The sequence below is a fragment of the Pipistrellus kuhlii genome, unplaced genomic scaffold (genome assembly GCF_014108245.1).
Source record: "Pipistrellus kuhlii isolate mPipKuh1 unplaced genomic scaffold, mPipKuh1.p scaffold_m20_p_4, whole genome shotgun sequence".
Taxonomy (NCBI): Eukaryota; Metazoa; Chordata; class Mammalia; order Chiroptera; family Vespertilionidae; genus Pipistrellus; species Pipistrellus kuhlii.
Genome location: NW_023425540.1, coordinates 76,796,852 through 76,819,114, shown reverse-complemented (window position 1 = coordinate 76,819,114; position 22,263 = coordinate 76,796,852). Strand labels below are relative to the sequence as shown.

At 42.8% G+C, this 22,263-nt stretch overlaps 1 protein-coding gene and 2 long non-coding RNA genes across 3 annotated transcripts in view; all 3 read right to left on the bottom strand.

Annotated features, from left to right (window-relative positions):
• GALNT17 (polypeptide N-acetylgalactosaminyltransferase 17) overlaps positions 1-22,263 on the bottom strand; it is a 392,529-nt gene that overhangs the window by 243,469 nt on the left and 126,797 nt on the right. The window contains exon 2 of the mRNA XM_036409104.2: positions 4,498-4,681. Within this exon, the coding sequence (XP_036264997.1) occupies positions 4,498-4,681 (184 nt within the window). The remainder of the gene's footprint in view (positions 1-4,497; positions 4,682-22,263) is intronic.
• On the bottom strand, positions 8,468-9,842 carry LOC123651161. The gene is made up of 2 exons (XR_006739670.1): positions 8,943-9,842; positions 8,468-8,858 (listed from the first exon to the last, which is right to left on the bottom strand). It is a non-coding gene; the product is annotated as an uncharacterized LOC123651161 (long non-coding RNA).
• On the bottom strand, positions 10,789-14,425 carry LOC118702773. Its single transcript, XR_004982842.1, has 2 exons — positions 12,259-14,425; positions 10,789-11,858 (listed from the first exon to the last, which is right to left on the bottom strand). It is a non-coding gene; the product is annotated as an uncharacterized LOC118702773 (long non-coding RNA).

Genomic DNA, 22,263 nt, shown 5'->3' with positions numbered 1-22,263 from the left:
CAAACAAAAAAAAGTATTATCTTTAGCACCTCCAAATAAGAGAAAAGGGTATTTACAAAAATGGTTTTGAAACAGCGTGGGCAAACATTTTAAACAAAAGATACATACCCTGTACTTTCAAAATAAACTCTAGATGGATGGAAGAGTGAAATATGAGAGACAGGGAACAGCCACACAGAGCAGAATATAATATTTATACGTTTTGTGAGGGGTGGCATCTTCCTCAGCTTTGAAGCAGTGAAGAAAGGGAAATGGAAAGATCAACAGTTTGGGATTCAAACAATTTGAAGTATCTGTCCAGTGGAAGGGGGGAGAAAAAATCACAAAATTAAAGTAAAAGGAAAAAACAACATATTGGAAACCATTTGCCTGGACTACGACAAGCAAATGGTTAATCCTACTACTGCCTAAAAATTCACTCATATTAATAAGAGTAAAACAAATCTCTCAGGAGTAGTCTAATGATAAAACAATAAGACTTAAATCAACATGAGATTTTGCATAAAATTCGCAATAGAATTTAAATACCCTAAACATTGGAAGAGATTTGGGGGGACTTCTCAGGAAGGATCTTGCCCATGGGGGTGTAATTTCTCCTGGGCCTGGACCTGCCAAGGAAGAAGAAAGCAGCCGCTCTGGCCCGGACAGCTGCCTCCCTCCCCATCCCCAGCCCTCAGATATCAAAAAAGCAGCTTCTACAGGCAAGGCCTTTCCCACTCGTGGACAGCAAGGATTAACTTGCAATTAAAAAGATTAATTGGGTAATGTCTGCTCTGAAGCCTACAATTACAATGGTGCCCCTGGTCACCATGCCTGGCCTGTGGGCAAGCCCTCAAATTTATCTCTAATTTCCCCTTCAAATTCTTCCTCCTCAGAGCTGCCCACATAATCTAAAATGGCAAATGTAGCCATGTCAATCAATCTAGATCTCCAACGCTTTCTTCTACCCTACTTTCACCCTTCCTATCTTGTGCTTAATTTTTTGGTACAGTTTTACATGTATAGCTTAAACTTCTGTTTTATTAAAACAAAACATGCATAGTCTCATCACACTTTTCTAATCTCCATACACATCTTTTCTTTTTTTTTTACAATGTATTTTTATTGATTTCAGAGAGGAAGGGAGAGGGAGAGAGAAATAGAACAATCAATGATGAGCAGGAATCATTGATTGGCTGCCTTCTGCACCATCCACATTGGGGATCAAGCCCACAACCCAGGCATGTACCCTTGGCTGGAATCAAACCTGGGACCCTTCATTCCACAGGCCGATGCTCTACTCACTTAGCCAAACAGGCTAGGACTCCATTTCTTAATAATACTGATTGTGCTACTATTTCTTGATGTTCAAATTTTATATATTTTCAATTGATTTTTTTTCTGAAGATTAAGATTTATAATAGTTTTCTTATACCACCCACTCACACATCCATTCGGTCTCCTTCCGCTTTGAATATAGTTAAATCATAATTAGTAGTTAAATAATTATCCATTATTTACATTTGTATGACTATATTGTTTACAGCTGAGCCACAAAGTGTATAGAATTGCAATTCTTTTCTTGAGAAAATTTTGTTTTGTTGTGTAGGTAATAATTGCTTTGCTTTTTCACAAATTTTTTTTCTGTGACTATCACTAATTCAGCCCCAAACTTTTAGAAAGAATGGTTAAAAATATCCTGCAAATGCAACTAAAGAAAAAATAAACAAGTGGGCCTATATCAAACCAAAAGGCTTTTACACAGCAAAGAAAAACATCAACAAAATAAAAAGGCAATCTAATGAATGGGGGGGGGGGGGGACTAATAGCAAACCATATATCTGATAAGATGTTAATTTCCAATATATATTTTAAAAAGTCCTACAATTCAATAGCAAACACAAAATATCTGATTTAAAAATGAACAGAGAGCTGAAACCGGTTTGGCTCAGTGGTAGAGCATCGGTCTACGGACTAAAAGGTCCCAGGTTCAATTCCGGTCAAGGGCATATACCTTGGTTGCAGGCACATCCCCAGTAGGGGGTGTGCAAGAGGCAGCTGATCGATGTTTCTCTCTCATTGATGTTTCTAACTCTCTATCCTTCTCTCTTCCTCTCTGTGAAAAATCAATAAAATATATTTAAAAATATATTTTAAAAATGAACAGAGGATCTGAATTTTTCCAAAGAAGATGTACAGATGGCCAAGAGGTACCTGAAAAGGTGCTCAATTATGACTAATCATCAGGGAAATGCAAATCAAAACCATAATGAGATATCACTTCACACCTGTTAGAATGGCTATTTTTAAAAAGACAAGGAATAAAAAGGAAAGACAAGGAATAAAAAGGATGTGGAGAAAAGGTAACCCTTGTGCACTGTTGGTGGGGATGTAAATTGGTGCAGGCACTATGGAAAACAGTATAAATGTGCTTCAGAAAGCAAAATAGAACCACCATATGACCCAGAAATTCCACTTCTGGGTATTTACTGAAAGAAACCCAAACACTAATTCAAAAAGATGCACCCTCATGCCCATTGCAGCATCATTTATAATAGCCAAGATAAAAACCTAAGTGTCCATTGATAGTGAAAAATAATATCTCTCTCACACACACACAGGAATATTATTTGGCCATAAGAAGAATGAAAATTAGTTGTCCCTTAGGGGTTGCCATTTTCTCTAGTCCTTTATTATTAGTGAAATTCCAGGAGTGATAAGCAACAAGTGGCATGCTCAAGCCACCATGCTACACTACAGAGCACTATGGACCCATACATTCTTCCCTGAGCACACCATATTTTTATTTGCACCCCAAACTCTGATCTTGCAGTTCCCCTGCCTGGTCTTCCCTTATCCCTCTCCATTCTTCAATTTTCCAATCTTTATTAGTCCTTCAAAATTAAGCTCAGGCATCATCTTAAGCAGGAATCTTTCCCATATCCTCCCTGTGCATGCTATGTATATCACTGGCCTGATACACACCATATAGACCATATTTTGCTGAATTAATCTGCCTGCACATCTGTCTCCCTCCCTAGACAAATAGTAAGTATGCAAGGACTGTGTCTTATCCAATGTCCTGCCTCTATCTCGTGTGGAGAAAAACATCTGGCACATAATAGGTGCTCACTAATATTTGTTCAACTGACCCATTTCCAGTAGCTTCACGTTGGAGACATTTTTATTCTTACAGGAGTGAAAAAAAAACAAGACTCTGTTTATTTGCCAAAGTCCAAATAAGGAAGGCTAATCAGAGAGTACCAGAAAATGAAAACAGCCAGATGTTTTTAAGAGCCAAAGTCCAGGAATACAAAACAGCTTCCAACAGAGGTGATGTATATTATTCCTAGTTATTCAAATGAATATATGCTTATTAGGCAGGGAGAGAGAGTTAACAGGTTCCATGGTGAATCCTGCAATTTTAAATCCATTTAAGATAATTTTCTTTATCTCAAATCTATTTTTCTCAGCAAACAGGATACTTAACTGATTTATACAAAACCCCTTTGAAATAAGAAATAATCTGCTCAAAACAAGGCCACACTCTGAATAGAAAAAGAGAGACACTACAAACCTAACTGGAAACGAAAAATCTTTTTGAGAGGCCAAGGCGGACTCCAGCTTAGAAAATAGGTTTTCCTCCAGCATCTTGATTCTATGAGCAATTTCTTTTCTCTATTTCACAAGGAGAAAACAAATAATTCTTAAATCTGAGGGCATAGAAAAGAAGAACTTTCATAAGACAATCAAGATGCCAAACAAACTGTTTAAATAGTAAGAATTTCAGACAAAAGAATAGAAACAGTTGTTTCTCATCTATCAGCTTGGCGAGGCATTTTTTAAATGGCAGCACCCTATTTTGGAAGGGTCAATTAAAATTCTAAAAGGAGTAGAGGTTGCTATAAACTTTTTGGAGGGTAACATCACAATATGTGTCTAGAGCTTGCAAAAAATATTCCTACAATGTGATCTAAGGAATATACTTTTAGAAATGTGAATTAAGACAATAAATATCTAATCAATACACATAAAGACTTGAATGGGAAGCTAGCCATCTAAGTGTTATTTATAATAATGAAAAATCAAAGTCCCAAGCAATGGAAATAATGACCATAGCTAGTAACATCAGAAAATGCTCATGAAATAATGTTAAATGAAAAAAAAAGAGGTAAAACAATATATCATATTCTCATAATCTGTAGAGAAAATAGACTTGAAGACAGAGTTTACCAGTGCTGTCTCTATGTAATGAGATCATGGTGATTTCTGATTTTTATTGAAAACTTTTTGTATTGCAGACATTTCTATATGTTTCTGGGTTGCTTTTATACAAACCAAATGTTTTATTTAGCTAATATTTCACAATTCACAGTACTCAGTTTGTTGGTTGAGGAGGAGAGTGAGATAAAAGCTCTCTCACTAGTTACAAATGACATCAGAGAATGCCACAGGCTGGGGTCTTTGTCCACCCATAGGATCAAGGGATCTCCTCTGAATGACTGAACCAGAACTTACTTGGTGGGACGATAATCCGGAATGGAACGATCCAGTGAGATTTTTTCACTGAGGTAGGAATTGTAGCCATACTTCTCATGGGGTCCCTTGGCTTTTTCCTCTTCAGCTGGGGAAAGGGTAGCAGGAAGGCCCCCTTTGCCCCGCCCTCCATAACCTTCGATGAGCCCAAGAGATTTGGATAAGCCTAGAAAAAGGAGGGAAAAAAGAATTATTTGAAAACCACTGAATCATGATAAGTCACTCAAGCTCAGGTGCAGCTTCAATGGAAATTCTAACATTACCTGTCATGGAAAGAGTTATGTTCTATTTGATCAGACTTGGGAATATGCTCTGAGCACATCTATAGTAAGAACTGAGAGGAGGGGCAAGGCAAAGGTAATTGTGGGTTTAGGTCTTGTTACCCTCTCCCTTTTTGAGAACTGGCATCTATAAAAGAGACTGCCTAGAGCAGTAACCAAGGGGGACACAGGAAATGGGACAGAATGGGGGCTATTATTCATGCCTATTTTCCTTCTACAGGGGACGATTACAACAAGGCTAGGAAGGCCCATAGACACCCCATGTAACACTAGATAAGAAGAGCTGGTAACAGAAACCTGCAAAAATGCAGGTGTTTTTACTTCATTTGAACAAAGAGCGATATACAGATTGCTTTTATTGTGAGTTTAATGTGTGTAACAGCCTGACATGGTTCTTTACCTAAAGGTTCTATTTAAATTTCATCTAAATGGCAAAGGAAATACAAAATGCTTGAGAATAAATTACAGCGGAAAAAAACCATAAGGGTGATAACTGTGCCAAGTAGAGTAGGAGGCCCCAGTAACAAGCCTCACTGAGCAACTGCAAGTTCCCGGATGGTGGCTTTACAACTATTGTCCCATTACACGATGAACAGCTTCATGGGCAATTTTTAAGTCCTAGAGCTATGGGAGGTTTTACTACTCAGCTAGAAAACTTGCTGCTAAGAACTCTCATTCCCTTTGGCTATTTCAAATGCCCAAGCTACTCAGTACACACACACACACACACACACACACACACACACACACACACACACACACACAGAACTATATCCACAAAAGTCTCACTGCTGCCACTGGTAGGAAAAACATGGACTAGGGTTGTAGATGGTTACCTCAGCCTTCACAGTGGGCAGCCCACTTAGCCTAGGAGGATGCAACCTCTAAGGAATTCCATGTAAATCACAGACTCACAGATCTGCGTCAGTCACATGGTCCTCTATCACATAATGGCAAGACTTGTATTCATCCCTTTCCTGCTTCTCTACAAACAAGTATTTATTTTCTGAAATACCAAGATTAGAAAGCAAAGGTTGAGCGAATATCTCAGAGTTGAACTTAGGTGAAAATTATTTTTCTGCCTGAGAATCATCTCCGCTGTCCACTATGTTCTTTGGGAACCCTGATATTTTTCCTGCCTGACACCATCCCAATACAGACATCAGGAACTGAGAATTTGATTACTGCAGCACCTTCTACCAGCTTCCTGGTCTTTAATTTCTTGTTCCACATTAATGTGCAATTTCAATAACATCACCTTCACCATAGTCAAAAAACCTACAAGAACTCTTCCCATGTCGAGTATAAATATCTGAGTTGGGTTTTTAAAACGACATTACTAGGGGGATGTAGAATGGTGCAGGTACTTTGGAAAATAGTTTGGCAGTTCTTCAAAATGCTAAACATACTTACCATATGATCCAGCAAGTCCATTACTAGGTATATGTCTAAAAGAAATGAAAATATATGCCTACACAAAAACTCCATACAATGTGATATTATTTGGCAATACAAAGAATAAAAGAGTGATATATGCTACAACATGGATGAACCTTAAAAACTTTCAGAAATAAGTTTGAGGAGTTGCATTCTCTGTGTTTTTAATATGGGGCAACCATGGAACATTCACATAGGATCAGATGCTCAGTGGAACACAGGAGAATGGAAGTTCAGATGACAGAAATTTGGACTTGGTGCCATCAGCATGTGGGGGTGGGGGGCGGTAGCCATGATAAAGGGTGGGGGGAATGCTGAGCAGCAAGAAAGAGAAGGACAGACATCCCTCAGGAAGTGTTCTCTGACCATGCTCCTCATGCACACTTGGACCAAATCTAGGGTAGGAATCACATACCTCAAAGCTTATTTCTTCTCTGCTCTATAGGCATGTTCTGTCATCAAACTCTCATTGGAAGCTCAAGACTTCAAGGAACTGAGACTTAAAGAATTACAGTACAGAAACGTCTCAATGTGGATCAAATGGTTAAGCTTCCTGCTTATCTTCATAAATCCATTTGACCCCTCTCTCTCCACCCAGTGATGGGGATTGTTTAGGCTTTCATTGTTTTCAATGCGTTTATATCCATTTTTCTATTAGACATGCAGGATAGATATGACCATGATGAATTTAGAAATGAAGAAATGGAGGTTCAGGAGGATGAATTATTTGATTGTCCAGAAGTAATGGAGACAGAATGAGATGTTCTTTCCAACCTTCAAACACACACACACACACACACACACACACACATACACACACACTATATCCAGGAAATTCTGTAGGAAAGAAGAACCCAGCATTAAAACATATGATGAATGGTAAATAAATGATTGTAAGTTCAGGAAAATTATATAATTACTAGAGGCCCACTGCATGAAGAGATTTGTGCAATAGGCCTTTCTTCCTTTGGCTTCCAGCACTGGTTTTCCTCTGGCATCTGGGACACAGGCCTTTGCTTCGGCCAGAGTCTGCCTTCTTTGTCTTTGCTGCAGACTCAGGCCATTTTGTCTTTGCTGCAGATGCGGAAGTCTGTAGTCTTGTCTTCACTGCAGCACTCTTCTTCTATCGATTCCTTTACCCTCAGCCTCCCTCTCATAGCAGGCGTGCTGGCCCACCAGGCCACTCTGCGCCTGGAGTAGCTGGGCATCTGCCATCTTTGGCCTTCTAATTTGCATACTCACTCTGATTGGCTGTGGGCATAGCAGAGGTACGGTCATTTACATGTTTGTCTATTATTAGGTAAGATTATCTGACATATATGTGATTCTAACAATCTGTAAACTATCCTATATAATAAAAGGATAATATGCTAATTGACTCTAACAGCAGAACAACCAGAACGACTGCTCAACCAGTCACTATGAGGTGCACTGACCACCTCTCGGCCCCTTTTTCTGGCTGGCAGGCTCAGATCGCCCAATGGCGAAGGGGGAATGGGGACTGGGTGGCGGGGGAGATATAACAGACCACTGACAGTGGGTTTTTCTCCTTGTTTTATATATTCCTATTCATTCACCTTGGGTTTCTCTTTTCTTCCCCAGTACCTGCTGACTTTGCTCACAAGCCACAGGGCAGCCTTTTGTGGGTTTTTTTTTTTTTTTTTTTTTTTTTTTTTTTGCCAGCAAGGAGCCCAGGAGCCAAGGAAGGAAACTATTGGAACAGGGCAGATTGGCCTTCAACTTAACTCAGCAGTTCCAGTGGAAAACATCTGATTCTTCTTCTTATTTCATCCATGTGGTTTTTGGCACATCCTTTTCTTCCCTTGATATTATAATAGCATTTCTTTTGTCCAGTCTAAAGAGACAACTTCCAATCCAAGTCATTAAAAGTCCCCTCAGAGCTAAAATGAGATTGCCCAGTACGCTCCCAGCAGTAGCCTTTCCAATGCAGGCCAGGAGGCCGGAGAGGGGATTTGTTATAAATGGCATAGGAATAAGGACTAGGAAAATGTGCTTCCCACCAAGGACACACAGGGAATGATGGTTCCCAGTGAGATGCTTTTCACCTTCCTGTGTCATTATTTCCTCCAGTATGAAAGGCACCCACTTAGCAGCCTCAAAAAGATCACTCCTCACAGTGCGATGTGACAACTATGAATTATGTGTTTTGTGGTCTATGTGTTCCCATTTTCCCCCCAATTTAATCCGCCAGAAAGGTTCAACAAAGCAGCAAAAATTTTTACTGGCATTTTAATGTGTTTACTTAGCGGGTCCAAGAAACCTTTGGCAAAGATACATAAGAGTTCAAATTCACTTCACTGGAAAACTTGCCACTCAGAGCAGGTTCGGATGCTTCCTGGACCAGGGAACCTTCTTTTCTGAAAGCGCCCTTTGCTCTTAGGCCAGAAGCTGTGGCAGCCGCTGCAGACCAAATGAACTTGTAGGCATGAAAGTCATATTTGGCAAAGGGAAGAAGAAGCAAAGAGGGAAAGAGGGAAGAGAATGAGGTAGCTGCCTGGCAGCAGGCCTGGGAGGACTCATGATTCCCTCTTCCACATCAGGCACTGCCTCCTGAGTTGTTTTAGCTGAAGGCTGCAGAGCCAAGGGGAGTTATTGGACAAGAAGCTGAGGATAAAATGAAGAACAGTAAATTGAGGTCAGTCATCCCATAGCACCTACAGTGGATATTCTTCATGTTTCTCTCCTTACCCACTCCACTTTTTTCCCCCGCTGCATGCCCCAGCAGAGAGAGACCTGTATAGACAACATCAAGGTTCCCTTGCTTTGGGCAGGGTTCAACCAACAGGTAACACCTTAAGGAGATTGATGGGTAGAAAGAGAGAGAGGTCGGGGAGTTTATTCCCCCAGCTCCCTCCAGACTGGGCACTGGTATAGCAGAGGCTGCATTCTTCCAGCTCAATCAGATGGCCCTTCCCCAGGGTCAACCCAGGATCACAGCTAAGCCCCTGTTATGCCACCTGCTCCCTCCTGTGGTCCCATCAGCCCTCCCTTCCTTCCTCCTCTGTTGCCAGCCCTAGAGAAATTCACCATTCTTTGTCATTCCTTGTTGATTTCCCTGAACTCTGCTCCAAACTTTTATAATGTTTTGCTAAATCTCTTCACTCACCCCTCTGAGTGTGCCATCTGTTTCCTGCAGGATCCTGACAGATACAACATCTTCCCAGCCCCGTGGGAAGACTTCTAGGTATTCTCCTTATGGGCAGGGATATGGTCACCCAGTGCCTGACACATTAAAAACTGTCAAGTATATGGATGACAAGAGATAAAATCTGGAGAATGAATTTGGGAACATTTGTTACAAAATGAGGTTGAGAAAGAAAATTAAAAATCCAGGAGAGAAAAAAAACAACAACATCTAGTATGAGAATATGAGTGAGTAAAAGGACATGTTCTAGCATATTTATACTCAAAAAGAAGAAGAATGTCTGCACTGATGAACGTCACAGTCTAAGCAAGCCTGACCGAGGCCATCTGACTTGGCAGTGGGACAGGTGCCTGAGGCCCGGGGAATGGCCACGTCAGTGAAGCAGGTGCTTCCAGGGCACTAAAAGTGCAGGGTGCTTGGGGCATGAAGAGGCTCACCTGCTAATAGTGTTTTGTATCCCAGCCATAACAAACCAGAATACAGAATGTAAAATATACATAACTTGAACCATAGAAAGAAAATATAAAATTTTACTAAGTGGAATCCTATATAATAAAGAGGTGATATGCAAATTGACCCTCACATCCTCATGTCACAAGATGGCCGCCTCCATGTGTCACAAGATGGGTGCCCCCACATCATCACATGATGGTTGCCACAAGATGGCAGGGGAGGGCAGTTGGGGGTGATTGGGATGTCAGGGGAGCAGTTAGGTGTCAATCAGGCTGGAAAGGGAGTGGTTAAGGGGCTATCAGGCAGGCAGGCAGGCAAGTAGTTAGGAGCCAGCAGACCCAGATTGGAGAGGGTATAGGCTGGGTTGAGGGACACCCCTCCCTCAGTGCATGAGTTTCGTGCACTGGACCTCTAGTATATACCATATTTTCCGGCGTATAAGATGACCCCCTAATTTTACAGTTAAAACATAGGTTTAGGCCTATATTCGCTGTATAAGTCTACCCCCCACTTCCGAGGCAACACCAGTTCTTTTCTTAATAGACCACCTCTCTAACTCAGCCAATCCAAGCAGGCTTTTTATGCATGCAAATTATACATGTTCTGTACCCAAAGCTACACTGTGTTCTAGTAAAAAGCCTTATACAGTGAATATAGGCCTAAACCTATGTTTTAACTGTAAAATTAGGGGGACGTTTTATACGTCAGAAAATACGGTATATAAATTGGCAGTGAGAGAGATGTTTTTGAATGAAAAGAAACAATGTTATGATGATACAAAATTAAGCTCTCACTTAAAGTCAGAGATAGGCTCTGTGTCTTTAAGGGATATAACAAAACCAATTTGACCACAGGCTAATTGAAATAAACAAGAGTTAATTTCCTATGACATTTCATCTACCTTATAACAAAATGACATTAAACGAAACATAACAAAATGTTATGTATGGGTTTAATGTAATTCCAAATGGGATTTTTTTAAACATAAGAACAGGTTCTAAAATTAACCTACACAAACACAGAGGTAATAAAATGTAGACATTTTTTTGTAAAAGAATAAAAATGGGGAATTGCCCTATCCCATATTAGGTTAGGATATAAAGCAATTGATAAAGTGGCATGGTGATAGAGAGGTGATTTTACATATATGCTGGTAGGTGAGGCTCTAAAAATTTTTTTCTCAAATAATCATGCAACTTTCCAAACCTTAAGTAACAAAAAGAACCTCCACTTTCAAAATTTTAGAAATTCCTTTTCAGCTCAGTCGAGTCAACACCTAATCTCTGTACAACATCACACGTGGATGACAGAGCAGCTCTGTCCCACGGAGCCTGGGACCTGGGGTCTGGGAGGTGCATGTGCTTGATACCTGCTCAGCAAGAGTCAATCATGCTGCCCACATCTGCCTTTGGTTGGGCCCAAGCTCTGAAGGCGCCATAGTGGTGAAAAAAGTAAAGAGTAAAGGTTCTAAATCAACTCCAAGCTGCCTTCCCACCTCCCTTCACACAATATAATAAGTTTTCCCAGGGTCACAGTGTAGCTGGCATTACATTTTCAGAAATAAGGATGGTATTCACAACAAACGCACAAACTTCGGAAGAGAGAGAGAGATGCACCAAATGCAACCTGGGGCCACCTTGTCTATTCAAGAAGCTCCCCCTCATCTCAGTATCTCAGCAGCCACAACCCAACATGGGGAAAACCACACACACACACACACACACACACACACACACACACACACGTGCGCGCACACACACAACCGGAGAGTCCGTCATGCCATTGGCTGTCTTCAGGTGAACGAGCACATGACAACTGATCTCTACAGAAAGTCCTGATGCCTCCTGAAGGCCCGAGTCCCAGGGACATCCCACGATGCTAAAGCATGTGGAGGTTGATGACAGGTATGGACAATCGGGACATCACAGCCATAAGCTTCATAGTGAGCAATAATTCCAGGTTTATTCTTGGCCAACCTCCAGGTCTGCCTTTCCGAGGAAGCCAGCCTGATGATGGAGATAAATAGGACATCTGAGAAATGCTTGAAGAGGGGCCATGAAGGGACTTACCCTGCTGGCTAGTAAAACATAGCGAAAAGCTCTAATAATGAAGATACTGAGGTAATGGAACAGGAAATGACAGGCAGATCGATGGGACAGAAAAAGAGCCCATAAATATTGCTGGAAGAGGGAGGGGAGAGCACCATTTTGGATACAGTGTTAGTGATAATTGAACTGACAAATATCCACTGGATACAAAGCCTATCTAAGCACTTTTCTTATAATATATAGCATATGTACAATATTTACATTAAAAATATTAACTATATGCATTTGTGTTAAACATAGATATTTCAATTAGCTTACTAGTAATTCATATCTGCCACCACTGAGATTCAAGCTCAACTCATCTTTTTCTTAAAGTTACTGCAGTTGACTGCTAACATCTTCACAGTGAGCTTTCTTGCATGCAGATCTGATGGCTGCCTGCTTAAAGTTCATTAGTGCATTCCTGCTGCCTATGGAAGAGAAATTCAAAACTCTTCCTGTAATATGCAAAGTTACTCATTAGTTGACTCCCGGCCCAGCCTCAGCCTCCACCTCCCCCTTCTGCAGCATCCTCTGCTTTAGAGACCTCACTCTCTTCTGATGTTTCTCAAGTCACTGCCCCTCAGCGCAGCTGCCAGCCATCCTTTCTACTCACCCAACCCTGCAAACCCCTCTGAACAGGACCCTACCCAGGAAGTCAGATGCTGCTCCTGGGCAGAAATCTCAGCCTCAGCATTGCTCATAGAATGCTCACTCACAGGAGCACAGGCCTCTGCAAATAGAAAGACATCTTTGTGTCTTATATGTGCTCTGGCACATAGTAAGCACCTCATACATGTTGTACCATGAATGAATGGCCAAATGAGCAAAATGAGTAAATAAATGAGAGAGAGAAAAATCAATGAATAAGTGTATTGCTAGCGGGGCTGGCCAAATATATTACCATGTTCCTGTGTTGAAACAGTAATCTCCTAGAGACATCCAAGATGGATAAAACATTGCTTCATGAACTCAGGTCGAATCCTTATTGATTCTCCATTTCATATATTAGCACTGTGATCTTGACATTTGTTGCCATCTACATTAGGATGATTTTGACATTCTCAGTGTTTCCAGACATGACGTCCAAAGGTTATGTTAGTCTTAATACTCTGAATGAAGCCATCAGAGTTCCACTTGGTGAAAGAGAACGGAGTACACTGTTCCTTAAGCCTAAGACCAATATTACACCTGGAGTCCAGGTTAGGATCCTGGGCTGGAAGAAAGAAGAAGTCAGCTGGCTGGGCCTCTGGGATCCAAGGCAGGAATTCCAGCGAGAGGGCCACCCAGCTTGTGCTGTATTCCTCCTCACCACCTTGCAGAGCCGGGCATTCCTGTTTAGCTCACATAGATAAAATTTCAAAAATGCATTGCCCAGTGTCTTTTACACAGTTATCTTACTGCTCTTGTCTATATCTATCGTGCATATAATTACATTTTCGTGTAATTTAAAAAAATTTAAAAGATATTATCATAACCTGTTCTCATATCTTATTTCCAAGCTAGACATATCTGCTCTTTCAACCATCTTTATAGCATCATGTTTTAAATTTTTCCATGATTTCTTAGTCTGTTCAGGCTTCAATAACAAAATACCACAGATACAGTGGTTTAAACAACAAACTTCTATTTCTCAAAGTTCTGGAGGCTGGTAAGTCCAAAAACAAAGGGCTAGCAGATTTGATTCTTGGTGAGGGCCCTCCTCCTGAGTTCTAGACAGCTGCCTTCTAACTGTATCCTCACATGGTGGAGAGAGAGCAAGTTTTGGTGTCTCTTCCTCCTCTTATAAGGGCACTAATCCCATCATGGGCCCCATCCTGGTGACCTCATCCAAACTTAATCACCTCCCAAAGGCTCCCACCTTCTAATACTATCACAATGTTGAGTAGGGCTGCAACACATGAATTTGAGGGGGGAACACAAACATTTAGTCCATAACACATGGTCATTCTCTGTAGAATTCTGTCCTAGAAAACAACACGATGACTAATGATCTCTGGATGTGGGCTCCCGCCGGAACCAAAAATACTGGAAGTACACTTTTGCCCATTAACCAAACTGTTCATGCAGCATTTGCAGTTCCCAGAGACATGAATCATTGTTATGTGCTTGAAGTGCCTTTGGAACAAACTGTCTATAAATTTTCAAATTGCGGATTTATTCAAAATGACATGCCTTATATTATTAATGTTATACTTCCTGGAGATTTTCTTGTAAGATTTTTTAATTTGCTCCTTATAGTAGCCGCAGCCACCTTTAGTAGATACAAAGAGGAGGCCCAACAAGGACAAAGAATGTCCCTAAGGCTGCTGAAGATGGTCAGAAGTGGACTTAGAACCTGGGTCCTTTTTCAGGTTGCCAAGCATGTGGTTTCAGAAAATGCTCTCTTAGATTTCATGCCTCTGTGACAGAGAAGGTCAAAAAGGCCACTCTGAGGGCCAAAGGAACACTGGTACACACACATCCCTGTGCAGCGGTGAGCAACACAGAGCCTCGGCCTGGCCCCATCTTGGTTGATGCATGCACCTGAAAATGGGGGGTGAAAATATAGTATAAAGAGGTAATATGCAAATTAGGCCAGGACTCCATAACAGGTCACAACCAGACAGGAGGAGGTTGTGCGCAGGTGAGGCCTGGAGCAGAGATGGAGACAGAGGCAGGGGGGCCTGCCCAAGTTGCCCTAGCAACCTCAGATACTGGCAGGGGGGGGCAGGGGATGCTGTGAGTTAGGCACAGGTCCTGGCTCCTCCACGGGGTGCCTCCTCATGCAATTTCAATCACATGCTGGGCCTCTAGTTTCTAATAAAACAAAGAGTTTGGCAATCATCAAGATGGCTTGGAGCAGACAAATGAAAGATGCCGGCTGCACAGGTTAATTGTGTCACTTAGCCCCACATCATTTATAAAACCACACACGGGTTAAAAGCTGACCTAGAGCCAGGTGGGAAATGTGCTGAATGGAAGGAAACCCCTGCCATGACCTAAGGAATGTGCTGGCGTCAAATATGCCAGACACTGCAGACCAGCCATGGCCACATCCTCTCGGCACCTGCAGGGCCCAGCAGCTTTCAGAGGAAATTTCCACTCAGCCCTTCTCATGCCCCAAACCCTCCTTCTAGGATTTTATGCCTAACGGAGGGCTTAGTTAATGAGAGGGTTTAGAAAGGAGGGAGAGAGGCAACACTAACCTTCACCAAATTCTGCAAAAAAGCGTATAATTTTTTAATATCACATGACCTGCAGATTTAGAGTGACAAAAACCAGGTCATGTCATAGAGGGTAAATTATGAAAGCAGAAGTGAGATAATAAAGAGTAAGAAAAAACAAAAATGAACCATTGTCGGAAAATCTTCATACCTTTCTTTTAGCCCCTGCAAATCCTCAATACCACCTTCCTTCCATACACACACCCACCACCATGACCATTCCTAATTATTAGAACCTGGAAACAATAAAATACCTACTCTCAAAGAGCTATTCAGAAGCTCCAAACATTTAAAAAACAAATATCCAGGTCCTCCCCCAAAGTCCCTGTTGACAAGATCCCATTATTTGTAAGTAAATAGGGTATAGGCTGGGTTGAGGGACACCCCTCCCTCAGTGCATGAGTTTCGTGCACTGGACCTCTAGTATATACCATATTTTCCCGCGTATAAGACGACCCCCTAATTTTACAGTTAAAACATAGGTTTAGGCCTATATTCGCTGTATAAGACTACCCCCCACTTCCGAGGCAACACCAGTTCTTTTCTTAATAGACCACCTCTCTAACTCAGCCAATCCAAGCAGGCTTTTTATGCATGCAAATTATACATGTTCTGTACCCAAAGCTAAACTGTGTTCTAGTAAAAAGCCTTATACATATAAATTGGAATTCACCAGTGTCTAAAGGAATTTACAGACGTAGTTCTTGAGGAGTCACCTAAGCAACAAAGATACACAGAGGAAAAGGAAGCCTGAACATTGAGGCCTGGGCACCCCAACAAGGGAGACCAGAAGGAAAAGAGCCAAGAAAAGAAAACTGAGAGGAATATAGATGGAAATGCTGGAAATGGTGGAATCCAAGAATTCCCCTTGGACTGAGTAAGGTTGAGGCATAAGTGAAAAATATCACCCGAGAATATTTTTTCCATTGAGAAACATCCATGTGAGAGAGACATATTAATTGGTTTCCTCCCACACTCGCCCCAACCAGGGCCAGAAAACAAACCTACAACCAAGGTGCATGCCATTGACCAGGAATTGAACCCATGATCCATTGATGCGTGGGCTGATGCTCTAATCACTGAGAAACACAGACCAAGACATGGCATCAGTGAATTTTCTGGGAAAAATTTCAGAGAACAAAAGCCAGAGTGGGCTCAAGAGAAAAGAGGTGAGAGGCCCTAGGTGAGTAGCTCAGTTGGTTGGTGCATTGCTCCAATAGACCAAGGTTCCAGGTTTAATCCCCAGTCAAGGCACCTACAAGAATCAACCAATGAATGCATAAATAGTGGAACAATAAATCGATGTTTCTCTCTCTCTCTCTCTCTCTCTCTCTCTCTCTCTCTCTCTCTCTCTCTCTCTCTCTCTCCCCCCCCCCCCCCCAAATAATAATAAAAATAAAAGACAGAGAAGAGGTGAAGACATGTAGCAGCAGGTACAGGCAATGCTTCCAATGAATCTGCATAAACATAGTGAGAGTGATAAATGTGAATCTGCTTCTCTTCTAGAGACTCTGACAGAAAAAAAAATACATAAATGAGGCTTGGCCTGGGCAGGGTATATAGTTCTATAATTCCCAGGGCCTGCTCTGTCCTGGTCGGCCAATGGCCTCAGAGAATGCCTGCCACTGAGCTCACGTGTCAAATGGGGACAAGGACTGATGAGTGTCTGAGACCCCTGCAGCTCTCAGATTCCATGCTCCCTCTCGGCAGCTCCAGTGTGAAAACATGTGACAGAATGAGGACACAGCAAGAAAGCCCAGCCATCAGTAAATGAAAAATGTGGAATAGCATGACTGTGCCAGGAATCAGTAGATTCCCAAAGGTGTTCGTTATGGAGGTTTTCTGGTTCTGTGTGACTCATGTAGTGGGCAACTGTGAGTCTCAACACCTGACTCAAACCTGAGAGCCCTGGGCATCCCAATGAACAGAAGAAGGGAAGGAAAAGGCAATGGTCTTCCTTATCCACATGGTCCCAGAGAGCATACAGACATTAGCTTAGGATTTATCCCCTAGGTGTACAAGTGATAAAATCCAACTTCTTAAAAATGTGTCAATTCAGCAGATATGAAATAGCTCTCCCGACCTACCTTGAACAAATATGAAATGACCAAATACCCCAAAACCCAAACTCTCAGGTCATCGGGGTCCTCTCCAGTCCTCCACTCATTGCAGGATGTAGCCTCCAGGCTGTGGCCAGGACGTTTCCAGCCCCAGAACAAACACTTCCAGAGGCACCAACCCACATCGAGCCCCAAACAGCTCACTACATGAGGCCTGTTTTATCTGGTCTCTAAACAGAGCTGATATCAGCCTTATCATTGTGTCTTCCCCACACTGGTCAGAATTCTGCCTGTGAACACATAGGGAAAGCTGATTTGTTCACAGCTATCATGTCCCCAAGACTCCCAGGCACCATCCAGCCAGAACAGATTTCTCCAACTTCACTCCTCCCAGTTCTCCTCAACATTCCATGTGCTTGATTTCTCTTGCTTAAGTTCCTGGACGAGACAAACAGCAGGCACAGGAGAGGTAAGTATTCCTTGGAGACACATACACTGTCTCCGACCGTGGTTAACAGACCTGCCCAGCTCAACCTGGCAGCTGCAGGTTTATGCAGGTGAATGAGCGGAACCATTTGGATAGTTCCCTAAAGAGAGATGAAAGCGGATATAATACAGCAAGAGAAACCACACATGTGGCCATGCCCCAGTTATTCTCCACCTCTCAGAAAATGCCTTTATGACCAGAGCTTGTGGAAATAATCTATTAAAAACACGCTGAATTTATTGTTCTTGTCTTGAGAACATCTGGAAGCCTCTTCGGGTTAATGACCTATGGAACAGGTGCATCTGAAGAGGCCCCAAGGCTAAAATGCCAGTTTCCATTTCCAAAGAGCCTGTCAACCCCAGGCCAGGGCCAGATTCAGGAGGTGTGAGACAAGCACACCTGTCTAGGTGTGCAGGAGTGGGTGGCACCACCAGCCTCTTCTCCCTCTGCAAGGTCAGCAGGAGGTGTCTAGGTTACACCTAGGTTATTTAACTTGACCTGAAGGAGCACTTTAACTTGGGATGTATTTATTTATAGCCCTTGTTGTGCAAAAATAGCAGCAACAATAATAATCAAAGCGAAAGTCAGTAATTATGAGAAGAATAATGAGAAGTGGCAAAACTAAGTCATGGATCAATACTAGTCCAGTTCCTGATCTGGGGCAGGTGTGGGTGGGTACGGCAGACTGTACAGGTGGTCTTAGGGATTGTCCAGCCGCTCCCACCTGATGGGGATCAAGTGACCACAGCCAGGGACCCAGCCCAGTCCACCTGCTCTCTCACTGGTTCTGACCTGTGGCATCCTCCTGGGCCCCATGTGGACTGTGAGGCTCTTAGCTTCTCTCGGCTTCGGCTCTGGTTGCAGCTGCAGACACAGCAGAAAGGAATGGGACATAGACTCCTGCCCAGGGCTGGTCTGTTGCATGATGTGGTGGTGGGCAGGTTTCCCCAATGCTCTGCTGTATTACAGGTCTCTCCATCAGCACTCCAGCCTGCACTTACACTGTGTCCACCATCCCCTGGGGCAGGATCTCAGGATTCCAGTCTTAGGTAAGGTCCCACGGTTGGCCATAAAACAATAACCTCAGTAATATCTCTCTTTCTCTTTCTCTCACACACATACATACACATCTTAAACTCTCAGAGCTTCTGTATTTTATCCTATAAAGGAGAAATAATGACTATAAACTCATACGTCACAACACGCACCAAGCAAACAGCACAGTGTTTGGCAAACAATAGGGGCTCAATAGTGAAGATGCTCTTGTCCATTGCCACTAGGGATGTAAAACCGTTCAGCCATTTCAGAAAACAGTTTAGCAATTCCTTAAAAGCTCACATGACCCAGCAATATCACTCCTAGAAACAGATCCGCAGGGGGATGAAAACATACGTCCACATAAATACGTGTACACAAGTGTCCATAGCAGCATCACTCATAATAGCCCAAAACTGAAAACAACCCACAGGCCCATCCACTGTTGAATAAACTAAATGTGGTATACACATACAATAGAATATTATTCAATCACTAGAGGTCCGGTGCACGAAATTCATGCCCGGGGGCGGGGGGGGGGGGGGAGGGTGTATGTATTCATCAGCCCAGCCTGCACCCTCTCCAATCTGGAACATCCCTCTCACAATCCAGGACTGCTGGCTACCAACTGCTCATCTGCCTGCCTGCCTGATTGCCCCTGCCAGCCTGATCGACGCCTAGCTGCTCCCCTACCGGCCCGATGGCCCCTAACTGCCCTCCCCTACTGGCCTGGTCACCCCTAACTGCCCTCCCTTGCCAGCCTGGTCACTCCTAATTGCCCTCTCCTGACGACCTGGTCACCCCCAACTGCTCTCCCTTTCAGGCCTAACCCTGCTCCCTCAACTGCAGTCCCCTGTTGGCCTGATCACCCTCAACTGCCCTCCCCTGTAAGCCTGGTCTCTTCCAACTGCCCTCCCCTGCTGGCCTGGTCACCCCCAACTGCACTCACCTGTTGGCCTGGTCCCCACAAAATGTCCTCCCCTGAAGGCCTGGTTGTCCCCAACTGCCCTCCTCTGCTGGCCTGGTCACCACTAACTGTCCTCCCCTGCAGGCCTGGTCCCTCCAAACTGCCCTCCCCTGCTGGCCTGATCGCCCACAACTGCTCTTCCCTGCTAGCCATTTTGTAGTGGCCATCTTGTGTCCACATGGGGGCGACCATCTTTGGCCACATGGGGGCAGCCATCTTGTTTGTTGAAGTGATGGTCAATTTGCATATTACTCTTTTATTAGATAGGATTGAAAGGAATGAAGTACTAACATATGCTACAACATGGATAAACCTTGATAACTTATGCTACGTTAGAGACACAAGACAAAAAAACAACAACAAAGTATATAATTGCATGTATATGAATCATATAATCTTCCTATTTATCCATCTATCTATCCACACATCCATCCATCCATCTATCCACCCATCCACCTTAGTTCTATTTCATTCTATTTCTTTTCCTCTGCACAATTCCCTAATTGCCATATTTTTCCTGTCCAATTCAGTTACTATTGCCAAATAAATTAGAAGCAGTCTTGTGTCATGGTTACGAACACACACACACACTTTTTTTTTCTTCGGGAATAATAATCCATGATAACTTTTCCATTCCATTGTCTGCAGAGGAATGAACTACAGACCAAAAATATTTCAGTTATGTTTCATTTTACTTTACAGAGGTAGAAAAACTCACTGCCCTCATAAAAATGAAAGTCTGCCTTCCCCCTGCTCATAATGGCTAATAGTGAGCCAAAATTAAATATTCTTTATCTGAATCCATTAGGGGAAGATTCTTTCCCAGTAGACAACCGAGTGAGCTGCTCCTGAATTTTCCTGACATCTCACATGACAAACCATCCCCTTTAATCCCTTCCCAAGGCTAACAATGGCAGCAGCTCAACCCTTCACATTTAATTTCCTTTCGGAACCAGGTTTTTGAGGGGGCTCAGCATCCACCACGACAGTTCCTCTGGAGGGATTCCAGTGAGCAATAATGGCCTCAAACCCAATATGTAATCATTGTTATGCAAACTGCCTTAGAGAGAAACTCTGAGTCCATATACATTTTCTCCCCAGACTAGCTTGCTCTGTACTCTAATTAGCTTTTACTGAGCTTATGGCTCACCACGTTTTAAGGTCAAAACATCGCCTTTACAGAATATTCATTGAAGATTTTGTTCTGAGGCTGCTCTCATTCTTGATAATGACTCTTTCCTAAAGAGAAACAAGCAAGCACTAGGGCTTGCTTCTGTGTCTTTGCTGCACGGGACAGCTGGCCACGTGCAGGAGAACCTTTGCTCCTCAATTACTACCCTGTTTCATTTACTCTTTCAAATGTCAATCCACTGAAAGGGTATCATTCCAAACACTCAGACACCTGGAAGGAAAAGTCACCCTGAGGATGTACCCTTGCCCTTCTGTAATCTACGGTCTGGACAGGGAGCTGAGAGGCACTCACACTGCTTAATGGTAAGAATAAAGACTCCTTAGAATGATTTTTGCAGTGACCCAGGAAACTGGGAGATCAGTACGGGCTTAGAATAATGTATTCATGTTCATAATATCCAAGTATGCTAAGAAACAATGCTCCTAGCCGAAACTGGTTTGGCTCAGTGGATAGAGTGTTGGCCTGAAGGGTCCCAGGTTCGATTCCGGTCAAGGGCATGTACCTTGGTTGTAGGCACATCCCCAGTGGGGGGTGTGCAAGAAGCAGCTGATCGATGATTCTCTCTCATTGATGTTTCTAACTCTCTCTCTCTCTCTCTTCCTCTGTGTAAAAAAATCAATAAAATATTTTTTAGGAAGAAACAAACAAACAAACAAACAAACAATGCTCCTAGTTCAACAAGTGGAAAGTCTGGGGCTCTCCCCAACATGAACTCTGAGTCGGGATTTCATAGCTCTCTCTTTGGGGAAGTGCTCACCCACCACGCTCACCCACATGCACTCCTCCAGTGAGCACAGCTAAAAAAGGAGTGGGCCCAGGAGCCATGTGACAAGGGTGCAACATATGGAATGGAAAAGAAAAAGAGTCATTCATGCCCTAACAGCTGTAGATTTATTGGGCACATATATGTCCCAGACCTAGAGATTTAGCCACAAATAAATCAAACACAATTCCTGGCCCCATGACTCTTGCAGCCTAAAGCGGAAGAAGGACATAGTGCAACTAATTTACAAGTCATTCATTTAAAGTAAATACTTAAATTATTAGTAATTAATTAAAGTATAATAAGTGAGGTGTATAGCATGGGAACAGAACATGTAATAAATATGCCCTGTTGCATACTGTTACATGTTGAAGTCCCAACTCTGGGTTACCTCAGAATGTACCTTTTTTAAAGCTAAGGTCTCTAAAGAGATGATTTAGTCCAAATGAGTCTATTATGTTGGGCCCTAACCCAATCTGGTGTCCTATAAGAGGAAGAGACACTAGGGGTGACCCAGAAAGACCAGGTGAAGAGGATGGCCATCTATAAGCCAAGGAGAGAAGCCTTGGGAAGAACCAGCCCTGCCAATACCTTGATCTTGAACTCCCAGCCTC